Source organism: Rhipicephalus microplus, chromosome X, assembly GCF_043290135.1.
Source record: "Rhipicephalus microplus isolate Deutch F79 chromosome X, USDA_Rmic, whole genome shotgun sequence".
Lineage (NCBI taxonomy): Eukaryota > Metazoa > Arthropoda > Arachnida > Ixodida > Ixodidae > Rhipicephalus > Rhipicephalus microplus.
The window spans coordinates 491,222,736-491,245,080 of NC_134710.1; the positions used below are offsets into that span (position 1 = coordinate 491,222,736).

The window sequence follows — 22,345 nt, forward strand, 5'->3', positions numbered from 1 at the left end:
AGCAGCGAGTGTGGCACACTCTTTATGAGCCCTTTTGGCATCACGTGGCACGTGATATAATTACTAACTAGCAGCTGACCAAAAGTCCCCCGTATACAACCTAAATGCACCAAGCCTGCCAGTACGAGACCCTCGTTAATGAATAAAGGAAACAAGTGTATACTTAAGGGCTCGTTTTTCGTGTTTTACACAATAATGAGATTTAACAGACAATATTGGCAAGGAAATATAGAGGAAATATTAGGCCAATTTTAATGTTAATGAGAAGAAAAGTGGGTAAAAAGATAACTTGCCGTGGGCAGGATCCGAATCTGCGACCTTCGAATAACGCGTTCAATGCTCTACCACTGAGCTACGACGACAGCTATCCCCCCAGCGACTTTATTGGGTATCTATGTCAATTTAAACGTAGGAGTGTCAAACAGCGCCACTGATAGCCACGGTGGCGAGTGTGGCACACTCTTTATGAGCCTGTTTGGCGTCACGTAGCACGCGAACCTATTACTAACTGGCAGCTGACCAATAGTCCCCCGTATACAACCTCAATGCACCAAGTCTGCCAGTACGAGACCCTCGTTAATGAATAAGGGAAACAAGTGTTTACTTAAGGGCTCGTTTTTTGTGTTTTACACAACAATAATGAAATGCAACAGACAACAATGCCAAGGAAAGTATAGGGGAAGTTATTAAGCCAATTTTAATGGTAATGCAAAGAAAATTGGGTGAAAAGATATTTTGCCGTGAGCAGGATCCGAACCGGCGACCTTCGAATAACGCGTTCGATGCTCTATCATTGAGCTACCACGACAGCTATTCCCCCAGCCACTTTATTGGGTATCTTTGTCAATTTATACGTGGGAGTGTCAATCAGCGCCAGTAGTACCCATAGCGGCAAGTGTGGTACACCCTTTATGAGCCTGTTTGGCGTAACGTAGCGCGTGAACTTCTTACTAACTGGCAGCTGACCAATATTCCCCTATATAAAACCTAAATGCACCAAGTGTGCCAGTACGAGACCTTTGTTAATGAATAAGGGAAACAAGTGTATACATAAGGGCTCGTTTTTCGTTTTTTACACAATATAATAAGATGTAACAGACCGTAATGCCAAGGATTGTATAGGGGAAGTTATTAGGCCAATAGTAATGTAAATGAGAAGAAAAGTGGGTGAAACGATAACTTGCCTTGGGCACGATCCGAACCTGCGACGTTCCAATAACGCGATCGATGATCTACCACTGAGCTACCACGACAGCTATCCCCCCCAGCCACTTTATTGGGTTACTATGTCAATTTAAACGCGAGAGTGTCAATCAGCGCCAGTAGTAGCCATGACGGCGAGTGTGGCACACTCTTTATGAGCCTGTTAAGCGTCACGTAGCACATGAACTTATTACGAACTGGCAGCTGAACAATAGTCTCCGTATACAACCTAAATGCACCAAGTCTGCCAGTACGAGACCCTCGTTAATGAATAAGAGAAACAGATGTATACTTAGGGGTAGGGTTTTCGTGTTTTACACAATATATTGAGATGTAACAGACAATAATGCCAAGAAAAGAATAGCGGAAGTTATTAGGCCAATTGTAAAGTTAATGAGAAGAAAAGTGGGTGAAAATATAATTTGCCGTGGCAGGATCCGAACCTGCAACCTTCGAATAACATGTTCAATGCTCTAGCATGGAGCTACCACGACAGCTATCCCCCCAGCGACTTTATTTGGTATCTGTGTCAATTTAAACGTGGAAGTGTCAATCAGCGCCTATCGTACACACAGCGGCGAGTGTGGCACATTCTTTATGAGCTTGTTTGGCATCACGTGGCACGTGAACTAATTACTAACTGGCAGCTGACCGAACGTCCCCCGTATACAACCTAAATGCACCAAGCCTGCCAGTACGAGACACTCGTTAATGAATAAAGGAAACAAGTGTATACTTAAGGGCTCGTTTTTCGTGTTTTACACATTATTAATGAGATGTAACAGACAATATTGGCAAGAAAAGTATAGGGAAAATATTAGGCCAATTTTAATCTTAATGAGAAGAAAAGTGGGCAAAAAGATAACTTGCCGTGGGCAGGATGCGAATCTGCGACCTTCGAATAACGCGTTTAATGCTCTACCACTGAGCTACGACGACAGCTATCCCCCCAGCGACTTTATTGGGTATCTATGTCAATTTAAACGTGGGAGTGTCAATCAGCGCCACTGATAGCCACGGTGGCGAGTGTGGCACACTCTTTATGCGCCTGTTTGGCGTCACGTAGCACGCGAACTTATTACTAACTGGCAGCTGACCAATAGTCCCTCGTATACAACCTAAATGCACCAAGTCTGCCTGCACGAGACCGTCGTTAATGAATAAAGAAAACAAGTGAATACCTAAGGGCTCGTTTTTCGTTTTTTACACAATAATAATGAAATGTAACAGACAATAATGCCAAGGAAAGTATAGGGGAAGTTAATAGGGTAAATGAGAAGAAAAGTGGGTGACAACATAACTTGCCTGGGCAGGATTCAAACCTGTGATTTTCGAACAACGCATTTGATGCTCTATCACTGAGCTACCACGACAGCTATCACCCAGCCACTTTATTCGGTATCTATGTCAATTTAAACGTAGGAGTGTCAATCAGCGCCACTAGTAGCCACGGTGGCGAGTGTGGCACACTTTTTATGAGCCTGTTTGGCGTCACGTAGCACGTGAACTTATTGCTAACTGGCAGCTGACCAATAGTCCCTCGTATACAACATACATGCACCAAGTCTGCCAGTACGAGACCCTCGTTAATCAATAAGAGAAACAGATGTATACTTAAGGGGTCGTTTTTCGCATTTTACACAATAATGAAATGTAGCAGACAATAATGACAATGAAACTATAGGGGAACTTATCAGGCTAGTTGTAATGTTAATGAGAAGAAAAGTGTGCGAAAAGATAACTTGCCGTGGGCAGGATCAAAACTTGCGACCTTCAAATAACGCGTTCGATGCTCTACTACTGAGCTACGACGACAGCTATCCCCCTAGCCACTTCAATGGGTATCTATGTCAAGTGAAACGTGGGAGTGTCAATCAGCGCCACCATTAGCCATGGCTGCGAGTGTGGCACACTCTTTTTGTGCCTGTTTGGAGTCACGTAGCACGCGAACTTATTACTAACTGGCAGCTGACCAATAGTCCCCCGTATACAACCTCAATGCACCAAGTCTGCCAGTACGAGACCCTCGTTAATGAATAAGAGAAACGAGTGTTTACTTAACGGCTCGTTTTTCGTGTTTTACACAACAATAATGAGATGTAACAGAACACAATGCCAAGGATACTATAGGGGAAGTTATTAGGCCAATTTTATTGTTAAAGAGATGAAAATTGGGTGAAAAGATAACTTGCCGTGAGCAGGATCCGAACCGGCGACCTTCGAATAACACGTTCAGTGCTCTACCACGGAGCTACCACGACAGCTATCCCCCCCGTCATTTTATTGGGTATCTATGTCAATTTAAACGTGGGAGTGTCAATCAGCGCCACTAGAAGCGATGGCGGCGAGTGTAGCACACTCTTTAAAAGCCTGTTTGGCGTCACGTAGCACGTGAACCTATTACTAACTGGCAGCTGACCAATAGTCCCGCGTATACAACCTAAATGCTGCAAGTCTGCAAGTACGAGACCCTCGTTAATGAATAAGAAAAACAGATGTAAACTTAAGGGCTTGTTTTTTGAGTTTTACACAATAATAATGAGATGTAACAGACAATATTGGCAACGAAAATATAGGAGAAATATTAGGCCAATTTTAATGTTAATGAGAAGAAAAGTGGGCAAAAAAATAACTTGCCGGGGGCAGGATCCGAACCTGCAACCTTCGAATAACGCGTTCAATGCTCTACCACTGAGCTACCACGACATCTATCCCCCCAGCAATTTTATTGGGTATCTATGTCAAATTAAACGTGGGAGTGTCAATTAGCGCCACTGGTAGCCATGGCGGCGAGTGTAGCACACACTATCAGAGCTTGTTTGGCGTCACGTAGCACTTAAACTTAATGCAAACTGGCAGCTGACCAATAGTCCCCCGTATACAATCTACATGCACCAAGTCTGCCAGTACGAGACCCTCGTTAATAAATAAGAGATACAGATGTATACTTAGGCTCGTTTCTCGTGTTTTACACACAATATAATGAGATGTAACAGACAATAATGCCAAGGAAAGTATAGGGGAAGTTATTAGGCCAATTTTAATGGTAATGAGAAGAAAAGTGGGTGAAAAGATAACTTGCCCTGGGCAGGATCCGTACATGCGACCTTCGAATAAGCGTTAAATGCTCTACCACTGAGCTTCCACGACAGCTATCCCCACAGCCACTTTATTGGGTATCTTTGTCAATTTAAACGTGGCACTGTTATTCAGCACCACTAGTAGCCATGGCAGCGAGTGTGGCATACTCTTTCTGTGCCTGTTTGGCGTCACGTAGCGCGTGAACTTATTACTAACTGGCAGCTGACCAATAGTCCCCCATAAACAACCTCAATGCACCAAGTCTGCCAGTACGAGACCCTCGGTAATGAATAAGGGAATCAAGTGTTTACTTAAGGGCTCGTTTTTTGTGTTTTACACAACAATAATGAAATGCAACAGACAACAATGCCAAGGAAAGTATAGGGGAAGTTATTAAGCCAATTTTAATGTTAATGAGAAGAAAATTGGGTGAAAAGATAATTTGCCGTGAGCAGGATCCGAACCGGCGACCTTCGAATAACGCGTTCGATGCTCTATCATTGAGCTACCACGACAGCTATTCCCCCAGCCACTTTATTGGGTATCTTTGTCAATTGATACGTGGGAGTGTCAATCAGCGCCAATAGTAGCCATAGCGGCGAGTGTGGTACACTCTTTATGAGCCTGTTTGGCGTCACGTAGCACGTGAACTTATTGCTAACTGGCAGCTGACCAATAGTCCCCCGTATACAACCTACATGCACCAAGTCTGACAGTACGAGACACTCGTTAATGAATAAGCGAAACAGATGTATACTTAAGGGGTCGTTTTTCGCATTTTACACAAAAATAATGTGATGTAAGAGATAATAATGCCAAGAAAACTATAGGGGAACTTATTACGCCAGTTGTAATGTTAATGAGAAGAAAAGTGTGTGAAAAGATAACTTGCCGTGGTAGGATCCGAACCTGCAACCTTCGAATAACGTGTTGAATGCTCTAGCATGGAGCTACCATGACAGCTATCCCCCCAGCGACTTTATTGGGTATCTGTGTCAATTTAAACGTGGAAGTGTCAATTAGCGCCTATCGCACACAAAGCGGCGAGTGTGGCACACTCTTTATGAGCTTGTTTGGCATCACGTGGCACGCGAACTAATTACTAACTGGCAGCTGACCAATAGTCCCCCGTATACAACCTAAATGCACCAAGCCTGCCAGTACGAGACTCTCGTTAATGAATAAGGGTAACAAAGGTATACTTAAGGGCTCGTTTTTCGTGTTTTACACATTAATAATGAGATGTAACAGACAATATTGGCAAGGAAAGTATAGGAAAATTATTAGGCCAATTTTAATGTTAATGAGAAGAAAATTGGGTGAAAAGATAATTTGCCGTGAGCAGGATCCGAACCGGCGACCTTCGAATAACGCGTTCGATGCTCTATCATTGAGCTACCACGACAGCTATTCCCCCAGCCACTTTATTGGGTATCTTTGTCAATTTATACGTGGGAGTGTCAATCAGCGCAAATAGTAGCCATAGCGGCGAGTGTGGTACACTCTTTATGAGCCTGTTTGGCGTAACGTAGCGCGTGAACTTCTTACTAACTGGCAGCTGACCAATATTCCCCTGTATAAAACCTAAATGCACCAAGTGTGCCAGTACGAGACCTTTGTTAATGAATAAGAGAAACAAGTGTATACATAAGGGCTCGTTTTTCGTTTTTTACACAATATAATAAGATATAACAGACCGTAATGCCAAGGAAAGTATAGGGGAAGTTATTAGGCCAATACTAATGTAAATGAGAAGAAACGTGGGTGAAAAGATAACTTGCCTTGGGCAGGTTCCGAACCTGCGACGTTCCAATAACGCGATCGATGCTCTACCACTGAGCTACCACGACAGCTATCCCCCAGCCACTTTATTGGGCATCTCTGTCAATTTAAACGTGGCAGTGTTATTCAGCGGCACTAGTAGCCATGGCGGCGAGTTTGGCACACTCTTTATGAGCCTGTTTGGCGTCACGTAGCCCGTGAACTTATTGCTAACTGGCAGCTGACCAATAGTCCCCCGTATACAACCTACATGCACCAAGTCTGACAGTACGAGACACTCGTTAATGAATAAGAAAAACAGATGTATACTTAAGGGGTCGTTTTTCGCATTTTACACAATAATAATGAGATGTAAGAGATAATAATGCCAAGAAAACAATAAGGAAACTTATTAGGCCAGTTGTAATGTTAATGAGAAGAAAAGTGTGTGAAAAGATATTTTGCCGTGGTAGGATCCGAACCTGCAACCTTAGAATAACGTGTTGAATGCTCTAGCATGGAGCTACCACGACAGCTATCCCCCCAGCGACTTTATTGGGTATCTGTGTCAATTTAAACGTGGGAGTGTCAATCAGCTTCAGTAGTAGCCATCGCGGCGAGTGCGGCACAATCTTTACGAGCCTGTTTGGCGTAACGTAAGGCATGAACTTCTTACTAACTGGCAGCTGACCAATTTTCTTTTGTATAAAACCTAAATGCACCAAGTCTGCCAGTACGAGACCTTTGTTAAGGAATAAGGGAAAGAAGTGTAAATTTAAGGGCTCGTTTTTGTGTTTTACACAATATTAATGAGATGTAACAGACAATATTGCCAAGGAAAGTATAGGGGAAGTTATTACACCAATTGTAATGTTAATGAGAAGAAACGTGGGTGAAAAGATAACTTGCCGTGGGCAGGATCCGACCCTGCAAACTTCGAATAACGCGTTCAATGCTCTATCACTGAGCTACCATGACAGCTATCTTCCCAGCCACTTTATTGGGTATCTATGTCAATTTAAACATGGGAGTGTCAATCAGCGCCACTAGTAGCCATTGCAGCGAGTGTGGCACACTCTTATGAGCCTGTTTGGCATCACGTAGTACGTGAACTTACTACTAACTAGCAGCTGACCAATAGTCCCCCGTATACAACATACATGCACCAAGTCTGCCAGTACGAGACCCTCGTGAATGAAGAAGAGAAACAGATGTATACCTAAGGGATCGTTTTTCGTGTTTTACACAACAATAATGAGATGTAACAGACAACAATGCCAAGGATACTATAGGGGAAGTTATTAAGCCAATTTTATTGTTAATGAGAAGAAAATTGGGTGAAAAGATAACTTGTCGTGAGCAGGATCCGAACCTGCGACCTTCGAATAACGCGTTCAATGCTCTACCACTGAGCTTCCACGACAGCTATTCCCCCAGCCACTTTAATGGGTATCTAAGTCAAGTGAAACGTGGGAGTGTCAATCAGCGCCACCTTCAGCCATGGCTGCGAGTGTGGCACACTCTTTTTGAGCCTGTTTTGAGCCACGTAGCACGCGAACCTATTACTAACTGGCAGCTGACCAATAGTCCCCCGTATACAACCTCAATGCACCAAGTCTGCCAGTACGAGACCCTCGTTCATGAATAAGGGAAACAAGTGTTTACTTAAGGGCTCGTTTTTGTGTTTTACTCAACAATAATGAAATGCAACAGACAACAATGCCAAGGAAAGTATAGAGAAGTTATTAAGCCAATTTTAATGTTAATGAGAAGAAAATTGGGTGAAAAGATAACTTGCCGTGAGCAGGATCCGAACCGGTGACTTTCTAATAACGCGTTCGATGCTCTATCATTGAGCTACCACGACAGCTATTCCGCCAGCCACTTTATTGGGTATCTTTGTCAATTTATACGTGGGAGTGTCCATCAGCGCCAGTTGTAGCCATAGCGGCGAGTGTGGTATACTCTTTATGAGCCTGTTTGGCTCAACGTAGCGCGTGAACTTCTTACTAACTGGCAGCTGACCAATATTCCCCTGTATAAAACCTAAATGCACCAAGTGTGCCAGTACGAGACCTTTGTTAATAAATAAGGCAAACAAGTGTATACATAAGGGCTCGTTTTTCGGTTTTTACACAATATAATAAGATGTAACAGACCGTAATGCCAAGGAATGTATAGGGGAAGTTATTAGGCCAATAGTAATGTAAATGAGAAGAAAAGTGTGTGAAAAGATAACTTGCCTTGGGCAGGATCCGAACCTGCGACGTTCCAATAACGCGATCGATGTTGTACCACTGAGCTACCACGACAGCTATCCCCCCAGCCACTTTATTGGGCATCTATGTCAATTTAAACGTGGGAGTGTCAATCAGCGCCAGTAGTAGCCATAGCAGCGAGTGTAGCACACTCTTTATGAGCCTGTTAAGCGTCACGTAGCACATGAACTTATTACGAACTGGCAGCTGAACAATAGTCTCCCGTATACAACCTGAATGCACCAAGTCTGCCAGTACGAGACCCTAGTTAATGAATAAGAGAAACAGATGTATACTTAAGGGTAAGGTTTTCGTGTTTTACACAATATATTGAGATGTAACAGACAATAATGCCAAGAAAAGAATAGCGGAATTTATTAGGTCAATTGTAAAGTTAATGAGAAGAAAAGTGGGTGAAAAGATAACTTGCCGTGGCAGGATCCGAACATGCAACCTTCGAATAACGTGTTCAATGCTCTAGCATGGAGCTACCACGACAGCTATCCCCCCAGCGTCTTTATTGGGAATCTGTGTCAATTTAAACGTGGAAGTGTCAATCAGCGCCTATCGTACACACAGCAGCGAGTGTGGCACACTCTTTATGAGCCCTTTTGGCATCACGTGGCACGTGAACTAATTACTAACTAGCAGCTGACCAAAAGTCCCCCGTATACAACCTAAATGCACCAAGCCTGCCAGTACGAGACCCTCGTTAATGAATAAAGGAAACAAGTGTATACTTAAGGGCTGGTTTTTCGTGTTTTACACAATAATGAGATTTAACAGACAATATTGGCAAGGAAAGTATAGAGGAAATATTAGGCCAATTTTAATGTTAATGAGAAGAAAAGTGGGTAAAAAGATAACTTGCCGTGGGCAGGATCCGAATCTGCGACCTTCGAATAACGCGTTCAATGCTCTACCACTGAGCTACGACGACAGCTATCCCCCCAGCGACTTTATTGGGTATCTATGTCAATTTATTTATTTGAATATACTGCAGGCCCTTCACGGCCCAAGCAGGAGTGGGTACACAGATACATCGAAATACATACATTGCCAGAGAAAAAAAAAAATCATGGTGCAAATTCAATACACTGTATGCGGTTGATGAAAGAGTCAATCGTACTACAACAAACAATGTCGTTGGGTAGGCTGTTCCAGAGGGAGATAGCTGACGGAAAAAGTGAATGTTTGTGAGCGTTTACACGACTTAAAGGTTGGCGTATTGTTTTAGAATAATTTAGTCGGAATGATTGTTTAAGTGGATCTTGCAGATAATGAGAGCGTGATATGTGGAAATGACCATGATATAATTGGTAAAGGAATTTTAATCGTGACATTATTCTGCGTTGAAAAAGTTGTTTTAAGTTTGCCCTTGCGAGTAAATCTGCGGTACTGGACTGCCTCGCGAATTCTGAATATACGAACCTTACTGCCAATTTTTGTATTCGTTCTATTTTACTAATCAGGTACTTTTGATGTGGACTCCAGATGAGATCGGCGTACTCTAAACATGGTCTAATTAGTGTTTTGTAGGCATTTATTTTAATATGTGGTGGTGCATTGCGCAGTTTTCTTCTCAAGAAAGATAATTTCTTTTCCGCTTTCTGACACATGGCCAAGATGTGTGGTTCCCAGTTAAGATTCGGCGTGAGTGTAATGCCTAGGTATTTTACTTGATTGCATTTTTCGATAATTGAGTTTCCAATCCTATATGTATAGTTAAGGGGGGATTTCTTATTTGTAAAAGAAATGCAATGCGTTTTTGATGTGTTTAATTTCATGCCCCAAGTATTGCACCAGGAATAAATTGCCTGAAGTGAATTGTTAAGTTTAGTTTGGTCGTCTGAATTGCGCACGACTGTGTACACGACACAGTCGTCGGCAAACAGACGCATCTGAATAGGGTTCTCAACGGAAAAGTGGATGTCGTTAATAAACATTAAAAATAGCAGAGGTGCAAGAACCGATCCCTGAGGTACACCAGAATAAACATCAAGTGGTTCTGATAGCTGATTGTCAATTTTAACGCTTTGTTTCCGTTTAGTTAAGAAGTTGTTGATCCAGGATATTATTTTGATATCAATACCAAAAGCCGTTAGTTTTTTGACTAAATCCAGATGTGGGACAACGTCGAACGCCTTAGAAAAGTCTAAAAATATAGCATCTAATTGGACGTTATCGTTGATTGCGTTGGCTATGTCATGAGTTAATTCAGCTAATTGGGTTATAGTTGAGAGGCCTGATCTGAAACCATGCTGTTGTTTGTAGAGAAGTTCGTTTGTTTCTAGGTGAGTTATTATGGCCTTGAAAATTACATGTTCCATTATTTTGCAGCACGAACTCGTAAGTGACACTGGGCGGTAGTTGCTTATTTCTAGTTTGGGGCCTGATTTATGTATAGGAACTACTACAGCATTGCACCAGTCGTCTGGTATCTGTGAAGTTTGAAGAGATAACGTGTATATTTTAAAGAGATACTTAGATGTCCAATTAGCGTATCGGCTTAAAAATGAGTTAGTGATTTGATCGGGGCCCGTAGATTTCTTTTGATCAAGCTTTTGTAATAGAGAAAGTATGCCCTCCTCATTTACGATTAATTCTTCCATGGGTATTCTCACAGTATAAGGAGGTAGTAGCGCATTACTGGTATGTTTCGTGAAAACTGACTGAAAAAACTTGTTCATCTCATTAGCAATGTGTTCGGGATCTTTAATGATTTGTTCCGAATTTTTAATTTGTGAGATTGAGTCTCGTTCATCTGATAAGTATCGCCAGAATTTTTTGGGACAGTGCGCCATAAACGAAGCTAACGTAGTGTTAAAGAAGCGGGTTTTTGCTTCTGACATTTTATGCTTTAATGTCCCGATAAGATCACGTACGTTGTTTTTGGTTCCTTTTTTCTGCCGTCGTTTTATTTTTCTTTTCAGTTGAATTATCTCACGCGTTATCCAAGGGTATTCTCGGTTGATGCGTTTCTTTTTATTCGGAATGAATGTGTCTTCGCAATATTTAACAGTGCTTTTAAAATGCGCCCAAAGTTCTTTTACGTCTGTAAGCTCAATGAATTCATGAAATTGTGTTTCCAGGAAACGTAGCACAGCAGGGTCATTTGCACGTGCGTAATCTTTAAAGTAAGTAGGTAGTGGCTTTTTGTATTTCTTCGCGCATGAAATAGGGCAGGTTAAGGTAATCGATTTGTGATCGGAAATGCCATTCTCGATGGACGCAGAAGAACCTTCTAATGTACTACTTACAAACGCTAGGTCAAGTAAAGACGATGACGTCGCAGTGATCCGAGTGTTATCAGTTACTAGTTGATTCAATGAAAACGCGAACGCTACGTCCAGTAGTAATTCTGAACTAGCAACGTCACGACCATCATGTGAACCATTGTTCCAATTTATTCCGGGAAGATTAAAATCCCCAGCAAGGATAATTTTTGACCTAGAGTTAGTATGCTTTGAAAGATAATCATGAATCACTTCAATGTAGTCAGGTGCCGCATTTGGAGGCCGATATACCCCTCCTACAATTATACTTTTATCATAATATGTTATTTTGCACCAGACGCTTTCGTGGTCGGGAATGCCATCGAGTTCAAAGGATTTGATATTTTTTTTAATTGCTACCGCTACGCCCCCGCCTCTTGACCCTCTATCTTTACGGAGCAGTCTGTATGAGGGAGGGACGACTTCCGAGTCACGTACTCCGGAGTGAAGCCAAGTCTCTGTTATTATTAGAACGTGAGGTTGGTAGGACGAAATTATGTTCTCTAGTTCATCAAACTTGTTTAGCACACTTCTGGCATTGAGGGAAACGATTCTAAGTGTTTTAGTACTGTGCTGTCAGTTCGAGTTTTTCTTATTTGTAGAAGTTTTATGCTTAGATGAAGTTGGTCGGTTGTTTCGTGGTGGACCCGCTTTCTTCGATATATCTGTTCTAGCACTCTTTACTGGGTCCCAAGTATAAACTTTATCATTGACTTTCAGTTTATCGAACGACAGTTTGACTTTTGCTCCTTTGGCCCTTTCGTTTGCCGCAGAGTGCCATAAGTGCGCGCGCATATCCCTTACTCTTTTGGAAAAATCTTCGGAGACGGATAAGGGCGTACCCTTGAGTTTATAACAGCAAGATAAGATTTTGTTTTTTTCACTGTAGTCGAAGAGACGTAGGATGATTGGCCTTCCCTGGCTGGTTCTATGGTTGCCTATTCTATGAATCCTTTCGATGGTCTTTACTTCGATACCGAGTGTTTGTTTCAGAATGTCATCTTTTACTTTCTTTTCCAGTAAGATAGCATCTTCGTCAGACTCTTCCGTTACACCATAGATAATCAAGTTATTACGTCGGCTTCTGTTTTCTAAATCATCCAGTTTAAGTGCAAGACTTCCAATTTCATCTTTCATGGTGGCGTGCTTACTTTCATACTCGGCCAATTTTTCTTCGCGGTGTTTAAGTCGTTCCATATCAATTTCGATTTTAGTGAGCCTGGTTTCCATATTATCCACAGTTCGTTCAACCTTTTTCAAATTAGCCACTACTTCCTTTAACGTTTTATTTGTTTTAGTTTGTTCTTTGAGTATTTGTTTTAAAATGTCATTGTTGGGACGGGTGTCCGATTCCGAATCAGAATTCGGACCGGGATTTAGCTCAACATCACCCGATGTTAGTAACAGCAGCTTACACACATCATAGCAATCAGCAATCAGGGCAACAAGAAAGCGTGGACTTGGCAGCACCATCAGGGTTACATCATCGTCTATTAATGAGGTTACCGAGTAATTGTTACTAACCTGCACAACGAAAAGAGCAGGAATAAGCATCGGTCCCTGGTCGGTGCCACCAAGTCCACTGAAGTGTCTCGTGTCATGAGCCAGGCTTTTATACTGTTGGGCGCCTGCTTGCGTCGACGAGATCTCGTCCGTGGCGTGGTAGCTGCGCTGTAGAGGTGCGTAGAAGATCGCAGGCGCTTGCGCAGATTCGTTCCCTGTTGTTGTGTCATCGGCGATTACTGGCGTAGTTCCATTTGTGTGCATATGCGTGACCAGCCCGGTAGAGAGGCCTTTAGGCCATAGCGCAATCTGCACAACGAAAAGAGCAGGAATAAGCATCGGTCCCTGGTCGGTGCCACCAAGTCCACTGAAGTGTCTCGTGTCAGGAGCCAGGCTTTTATACTGTTGGGCGCCTGCTTGCGTCGACGAGATCTCGTCCGTGGCGTGGTAGCTGCGCTGTAGAGGTGCGTAGAAGATCGCAGGCGCTTGCGCAGATTCGTTCCCTGTTGTTGTGTCATCGGCGATTACTGGCGTAGTTCCATTTGTGTGCATATGCGTGACCAGCCCGGTAGAGAGGCCTTTAGGCCATAGCGCAATCTGCACAACGAAAAGAGCAGGAATAAGCATCGGTCCCTGGTCGGTGCCACCAAGTCCAATTTAAACGTAGGAGTGTCAAACAGCGCCACTGATAGCCACGGTGGCGAGTGTGGCACACTCTTTATGAGCCTGTTTGGCGTCACGTAGCACGCGAACCTATTACTAACTGGCAGTTGACCAATAGTCCCCCGTATACAACCTCAATGCACCAAGTCTGCCAGTACGAGACCCTCGTTAATGAATAAGGGAAACAAGTGTATACATAAGGGCTCGTTTTTCGTTTTTTACACAATATAATAAGATGTAACAGACCGTAATGCCAAGGATTGTATAGGGGAAGTTATTAGGCCAATAGTAATGTAAATGAGAAGAAAAGTGGGTGAAACGATAACTTGCCTTGGGCACGATCCGAACCTGCGACGTTCCAATAACGCGATCGATGATCTACCACTGAGCTACCACGACAGCTATCCCCCCAGCCACTTTATTGGGTTCCTATGTCACTTTAAACGCGAGAGTGTCAATCAGCGCCAGTAGTAGCCATGACGGCGAGTGTGGCACACTCTTTATGAGCCTGTTAAGCGTCACGTAGCACATGAACTTATTACGAACTGGCAGCTGAACAATAGTCTCCGTATACAACCTAAATGCACCAAGTCTGCCAGTACGAGACCCTCGTTAATGAATAAGAGAAACAGATGTATACTTAGGGGTAGGGTTTTCGTGTTTTACACAATATATTGAGATGTAACAGACAATAATGCCAAGAAAAGAATAGCGGAAGTTATTAGGCCAATTGTTAAGTTAATGAGAAGAAAAGTGGGTGAAAATATGACTTGCCGTGGCAGGATCCGAACCTGCAACCTTCTAATAACATGTTCAATGCTCTAGCATGGAGCTACCACGACAGCTATCCCCCCAGCGACTTTATTTGGTATCTGTGTCAATTTAAACGTGGAAGTGTCAATCAGCGCCTATCGTACACACAGCGGCGAGTGTGGCACATTCTTTATGAGCTTGTTTGGCATCACGTGGCACGTGAACTAATTACTAACTGGCAGCTGACCAAACGTCCCCCGTATACAACCTAAATGCACCAAGCCTGCCAGTACGAGACACTCGTTAATGAATAAAGGAAACAAGTGTATACTTAAGGGCTCGTTTTTCGTGTTTTACACATTATTAATGAGATGTAACAGACAATATTGGCAAGAAAAGTATAGGGAAAATATTAGGCCAATTTTAATCTTAATGAGAAGAAAAGTGGGCAAAAAGATAACTTGCCGTGGGCAGGATACGAATCTGCGACCTTCGAATAACGCGTTCAATGCTTTACCACTGAGCTACGACGACAGCTATCCCCCCAGCGACTTTATTGGGTATCTATGTCAATTTAAACGTGGGAGTGTCAATCAGCGCCACTGATAGCTACGGTGGCGAGTGTGGCACACTCTTTATGCGCCTGTTTGGCGTCACGTAGCACGCGAACTTATTACTAACTGGCAGCTGACCAATAGTCCCTCGTATACAACCTCAATGCACCAAGTCTGCCAGTACGAGACCCTCGTTAATGAATAAAGGAAAACGAGTGTTTACTTAAGGGCTCATTTTTCGTGTTTTACACAACAATAATGAGATGTAACAGACAACAGTGCCAAGGATAGTATAGGGGAAGTTATGAAGCCAATTGTAAAGTTAATGAGAAGAAAAGTGGGTGAAAAGATAACTTGCCGTGGCAGGATCCGAACCTGCAACCTTCGAATAACATGTTCAATGCTCTAGCATGGAGCTACCACGATAGCTATCCCCCCAGCGACTTTATTGGGTATCTCTGTCAATTTAAACGTAGAAGTGTCAATCAGCGCCTATCGTACACACAGCGGCGAGTGCGGCACACTCTTTATGAGCTTGTTTGGCATCACGTGGCACGTGAACTTACTGCTAACTGGCAGCTGACCAATAGTCCCCCGTATACAACCTACATGCACCAAGTCTGCCAGTACGAGACCCTCGTTAATGAATAAGAGAAACAGATGTATACTTAACGGGTCGTTTTTCGCGTTTTACACAATAATATTGAGATGTAGCAGACAATAATGCCAAGGAAACTATAGGGGAACTTATTAGGCTAGTTGTAATGTTAATGAGAAAAAAAGTGTGTGAAAAGATAACTTGCCGTGGGCAGGATCCGAACCTGCGACCTTCGAATAACGCGTTCGATGCTCTACTACTGAGCTACCACGTCAGCTATCCCCCCAGCCACTTTAATGGGTATCCATGTCAAGTGAAACGTTGGAATGTCAATCAGCACCACCATTAGCCATGGCTGCGAGATTGGCACACTCTTTTTGAGCCTGTTTGGAGTCACGTAGCACGCGAACTTATTACTAACTGGCAGCTGACCAATAGTCCCTTGTATACAACCTCAATGCACCAAGTCTGCCAGTACGAGACTCTCGTTAATGAATAAAGGAAAATGAGTGTTTACTTAAGGGCTCGTTTTTCGTGTTTTACACAACAATATTGAGATGTAACAGACAACAGTGCCAAGGATAGTATAGGGGAAGTTATTAAGCCAATTTTAATGTTAATGAGAAGAAAATTGGGTGAAACGATAACTTGCCGTGAGCAGGATCCGAACCTGCGACTTTCGAATAACACGTTCAGTGCTCTACCACGGAGCTACCACGCCAGCTATCCCCCCAGTCACTTTATTGGGTATCTATGTCAATTTAAACTTGGGAGTGTCAATCAGCGTCACTAGAAGCCATGGCGGCGAGTGTGGCGCACTCTTTAAGAGCCTGTTTGGTGTCAACTAGCACGAGAACTTATTACTAACTGGTAGCTGACCAATAGTCCCGCCTATACAACCTAAATGCACCAAGTCTGCAAGTACGAGACCCTCGTTAATGAATAAGAAAAACAGATGTATACTTAAGGGCTTGTTTTTTGAGTTTTGCACATTAATAATGAGATGTAACAGACAATATTGGCAAGGAAAGTATAGGGGAAATATTAGGCCAATTTTAATGTTAATGAGAAGAAAAGTGGACAAAAAAATAACTTGCCGTTTGCAGGATCCAAAACTGCGACGTTCCAATAACTCGTTCGATGCTCTACCACTGAGCTACCATGACAGCTATCCTCCCATCCACTTTAATGGGTATCTATGTAAATATAAACTTGGGAGTGTCAATCAGCGCCAGTAGTAGCCGTAGCAGCGAGTGTGGCACACTCTTTCTGAGCCTGTTTGGCATCACGTAGCACGTGAACATATTATGAACTGGCAGCTGAACAATAGTCCCCCGTATACAACCTAAATGCACCAAGTCTGCCAGTACGTGACCCTCGGTAATGAATAAGAGAAACAGATGTATACTTAAGGGTAAGTTTTTCGTGTTTTACAAAATATCCCTACTGAAACGTTCCGTATGAAATCTTACGGAAAATATATGGACTCCATAACATTTCCTTATGCTACATATGAAAAAAATATGGAGTTTTATGGAAATATACGGAAGATGTAAGGCATTTACTGAAAGCTTCTTATGGAGTATAAGGAAGGATAAGGAAGTTGTATGACTTATACGGAAAGCTTTTTATGGAGTATACGGAAAGATAAGGAAAATGTATGGCATATATGGAATGCTTTTTATGGAGTATATGGAAGGATAAGGAAAGTTAAGGAAACTTATGGAGCATACAGAGAGTTCATGATGGAAGATATGGAAGGATAAGTAAAGTGTATGGAGTGTACAGAAGCTTTCATAAGGAAAATGCAGAATGTAAGGTCTTAAAGAAATATACAGATTTTGTAAGGTGCTTACGAAAATGTTCAATAGTGTATGAAAGGCATGTGGATTTTTGCAAAAATTTGGAAACTCTACAGTTGTTGTCACATTTTCAGCAGGAAATCCGAGCTCCATAAAGTTTTAAATGAATGCACAGTGACATATATAGTACAAAAGAATAACGCAGGCTAGTCTGTGTTGTCAGTCACCGCTGTTCGCCCTTTTCCGGAATGAATACAACTTCTGCAGGTAACCAGGTGCTAAAGTCTGTCACGGAAATTGTGTCATTCACAATTATAGGCAATAACTGTCATTTTATTTGCATGCTGTCACACGAAAACAAATCAAGAAAAAAAGCATAACTTCAAGGGCTCGTTTTTTGGTAGAAACAATAATAATGAGAACTTAATTCAATGTGAATGAACTTGTCAATATTAATGAAATTGTTCTCATTAACATTGGCAAAGAGAAATGTCATTTTAAAATATCGATCATGAGCTTAGCTCTCCTGAGCACCAACAAAAGAAATGAAAATCTATGAAAACTAATTGCATGTAGCCTAAAAATACCTTTTTATTGATAGTGTGTGCTCCTACAATATAAATACAGCTATACACAACTTGCCACAGCTTCACGACAGAAACAAGGTAGGGGCAGAGAGGGTGGTCAGAAAAATAATTAAGTATGAGAGCACAACCGATATGTACAAACACATAATGGTGCTTATCATTGATGCACAAATGGTCGTGTATAGAGCTGGGTCGTTTTGAGATTTTCAAAAGCATTGCTTCAGACCACCATGCAGATTACGCTTCAATTGTAGTGCTACATAAGACACAATTTACGGGCCAGCTTTAATGAATAAGAAGATTATAGGTTAAACAAATGCTTTAAAATATATGTAAATATATGTAACAGACAATATTGACAAGAAAAGTATAGGGGAAATATTAGGCCAACTTTAATCTTAATGAGAAGAAAAGTGGACAAAAAGATAACTTGCCGTGGGCAGGATGCGAATCTGCGACCTTCGAATAACGCGTTCAATGCTCTACCACTGAGCTACGACGACAGCTATCCCCCCAGCGACTTTATTGGGTATCTATGTCAATTTAAACGTGGGAGTGTCAATCAGCGCCACTGATAGCCACGGTGGCGAGTGTGGCACACTCTTTATGAGCCTGTTTGGCGTCACGTAGCACGTGAACTTACTGCTAACTGGCAGCTGACCAATAGTCCCCCGTATACAACCTACATGCACCAAGTCTGCCAGTACGAGACCATATATTTAAAATATATGGTTTTTAATAGAACTGTTGTCACTTTGCCCTGCATTGCTGAAATTGTTCACATAGTTATAATACATGAATCACTTTATGCCTTTTCATTTTATGCAATGGTTTCCTTACCCAGTCGGTTTAACTTGATTTGGATAAAATCATAAATGCTCTAAATTTTTTTTTACTATACAGCAGGTTTATTTTTAAAATACGCGACCATTGATGCGAACGCAATTGGTGGCGTGCTTGAATAATCCTTCACTATCACCACTCTAACTACACCTGCTACAGTGCATAGTGTGACAAAAGTAATGGTACCTAACATTACTGGCAGCATACACTTTTATGTCTCAAAATAGGTTAAAAAGCCTGGTAAAAATGTGTGTACGTTTTTTTTTCGCTCCAACTAAATATTCTGGTCTACTCAAAGTAGCTTCCGCTCTTTTAAGTTCCTCAAACTTTTAGGTGTTCAAAAGAAGTATCAATGTCATATACTTTCTTTGTCAGCCTACTCACCACTCTAATAATGAGAATTACCCGACAACATTACACAGTAAAATAAAGGGATGTTATAAAAAGTAATGTCAATTCAATTGTCAAAAAACGTTGCCAAGTTACGTTTTTGTTCACTTTTCTTTTCACAATTTTGTTAAAGTTACTATTGATAACATCCCCTATAGTTTGTTTGGCATGATTTTCTGCTAGTTTTCATTATATTGTGTTCAACAAAGACAACAAACCCTTAAATTTATAGTTCTTTCCTTTACTCATGAATCTGAAACAGTGAATCTGAGTAATCTTAGAGGTGTGTGACTTTTTTTTTGATCAGTTGTGCATGTGTTCAAGTACATGCATTTAGGTGGGAGGGCGAACTATTGCCTCCTCCTGTGACTAGCCGATTTTCTGAAAACTGACAGATGCATAATGCTGCCAAAGAAGTATAGGGATATTGGAAGTAATCGTAACGTAATTGCAATCGTAATGTAATTGCCAGTAGGCAAAAAAAAAGGTGTCCCACACTCGCCATAATGGTAACAGGCAGCGCTGACTGACTCTTCCTTGTATAAATGCACATATATACCGTACAAAATAGAAGAGGGATAGCCGCCATCGTAGCTCAGTTGATAGAGCATCGGACATGTTATTCGAAGTTCGCAGGCTCGGTCCCTGTACAGGGCAGGTTATCTTTTTTTTCCTTCTACTTTTCATTCTTCACAATTACATCACTTCTATTCTTCTTGAAGATTTTCTGGTGTAAAAAAGGTACCTTATAATCTGAAGAGGCAAACAGAATGTGCCAGTGTACGAGTTAGCTCTTGTAGTTGTTACAAGTAAGATATGTTTTGAAGAATAAATCATTCTGCCACTTGCCTAAAGAATGGCTACAGGACATGGCGCTGGATCCACTTTGTTATTTTTGAATCAAGCTATCTTGTATTCTATTTTTATAAATTACTTGGGATACACATGACGGTATCACACACTTTAGCGCCACAAATATTATGCAGCGAACAATGTTATAAATGCGAAATTGCATAAGGATAAGGTGAAAACTGCACCCTCAACGAGAATGTACAGAAAGCACAGGGTGCAGGCATCATTACTTCTGCCACTGCTTTTCAAGTGCGAGCTGTTTTCACCTCGTTCTGACCAACTAACTAGATTGAGATGTGTTGTTACAGTGCAAGAAGATGCTCCACGGGAAACTAGGTTTGTCTCAAACTCTGTGTGTGTCTTTCAACCTATATGGTGCCCGGTTCAAGAGTTCATGCAGACCAGATCGTGTAAAACAGGACCGTGTAAAATGCATCGTGTAAATAAAATAAAATGGACCATGTAAATAAACAGGATCGTGTAAAATGTCGTTTTCGTGTGCAACTGTAGTTGTGGTTGTGCTGAATGACCTTTCTTTATATACACTACATAACAAACTTGCTCCTTTAGAGTCGAGTGCATCTTCGGATCGATTGTAAATGTTTGCATATGCGAGGCATTAAGTTTTATAAGAAATTCCTCAGTGTGCCACGAGGAAATGTGTGTTCAGCGAAAATTTGTATATCATTATATACAACTCTTAAAGCCTCGTCTACAACTTTATGCAGGTTGACCTTGAGCAGAAAACGAGGAGCGGCAGCAGCCCCCAGAAAAGAGCAAGCACCCTCCAAGCTCCCGAAGCTCTCTTCGACAGAAACAGCAAGGTCACTGTGTGGCATTGAAACCATTGCAAGGAGTGCCTTATCAGTACACTGTGCTGCTATTTCATCGCAGAAGACGAAGTTGACCACTCCAGAGGAACTTCACGCTGTGTATTGTGAGTGCTTCAGTGGTTTTGTTTTTGTCCAACCAGCAGTTAAGAAATCATGTGTCAGATTCAGCTAGGATGGCTAGAGGGAGTCGGGCAGGCATGTTTGGACATTTGTCTAGCCAAGTTGTGCCAATTTTCGCACTGGTCCTGTTGGAGGTACTGCCACAATCACAGAAGCTACGTCATTTCTCTAAATGTACAGATGTGTCGGGGAAGATTAGCTGCATTAGGTTTTTCTACAACTGATAGCTGCCAAAATTCTTCATTATACAGGAGTTTTGTTCCTCACTTATGGGTGTAAAGCCCTCTACAGAAAAAATGCAACACGTCTACTTTCAGAAGACTCCAAAGCCCTACTTGTAGGTTTTTTCGGCTTGTATCATAAGCACCTCGTTTGGGGTACATGAACATTTTATAAACATGTACAGCGAAAATTTTGGGTGGCTGGTCGTTTTGTTGTTATCTTGTTCCTCGCAGTATTCTTAAGCATGTTGTGCATTACGTTGTCAATCTGGTTCATGTGCATAGAAGACATTACGAAGTTTCAGGCTACAGTATAAAAAGCCTGGAAGCAAGCCATCAATAATTTTTTAACAGAGTTGCTTAATCTGATACATAATACATCACTAAACTTTCGTGCGTATTCATCAGTGTAAGCTCGTCTTAGTGTTATCCAAAATGAAGATGTGAGTCGACAGATGGAAACATCTAGTGGGGTAATCAGGGTGAACAGTAGAAGTGCTTCAGACAGGCTGGCCGATGTTGCGATAGGAGGACCTATTTTTTAGAAGTCACCTTGTCATCTTTGGCGTGTTAGTTTAAATGGGGTCAGTAATGACATCATCTTTTGGTGTAGGCGTGTGTGCCTGTTGGAAATGTTTGTCTGAAAAAAAAACCTATAACGCAGAAGAGTGCAGCTCTTGCTTCTTTTCAAGTTAGGTTGCGCTGATACAAAGTGTTCTCCTGTCGGAGGTTGGGGTTAAGGGAAGCAAATAGAAGATAAATGATAGAAAAGAACAAAAAAGAAGAAAGAAAGGAGAATGCAGAGTAAAAGTAGTGCTACACTGCTCCTACTTTGCATCCCCCCTTTTCTTCTTTTTTCACTTGTTTTCTTTTTTCAACTTTTTTGTTAGATTTGCATTGTCCCATCTAGTGCATGAATCAATGACACATGGCTTTGCTATAGCAAAGATGCCTATGTGGTGTTGGATTGAACAGTGCATTGTACTTCATTTAGTTGATTACAGACTGATCAGTCTTGCAATAAGTGCTTCCTGTCTATCACCACACA

The 22,345-nt window shown here is 41.9% G+C and overlaps 1 protein-coding gene across 1 annotated transcript in view; it reads left to right on the forward strand.

Annotated features, from left to right (window-relative positions):
- LOC142775072 (uncharacterized) overlaps positions 1-22,345 on the forward strand; it is a 145,289-nt gene that overhangs the window by 121,199 nt on the left and 1,745 nt on the right. Inside the window, exon 2 of the mRNA XM_075876393.1 lies at positions 20,852-21,060. Within this exon, the coding sequence (XP_075732508.1) occupies positions 20,852-21,060 (209 nt within the window). The remainder of the gene's footprint in view (positions 1-20,851; positions 21,061-22,345) is intronic.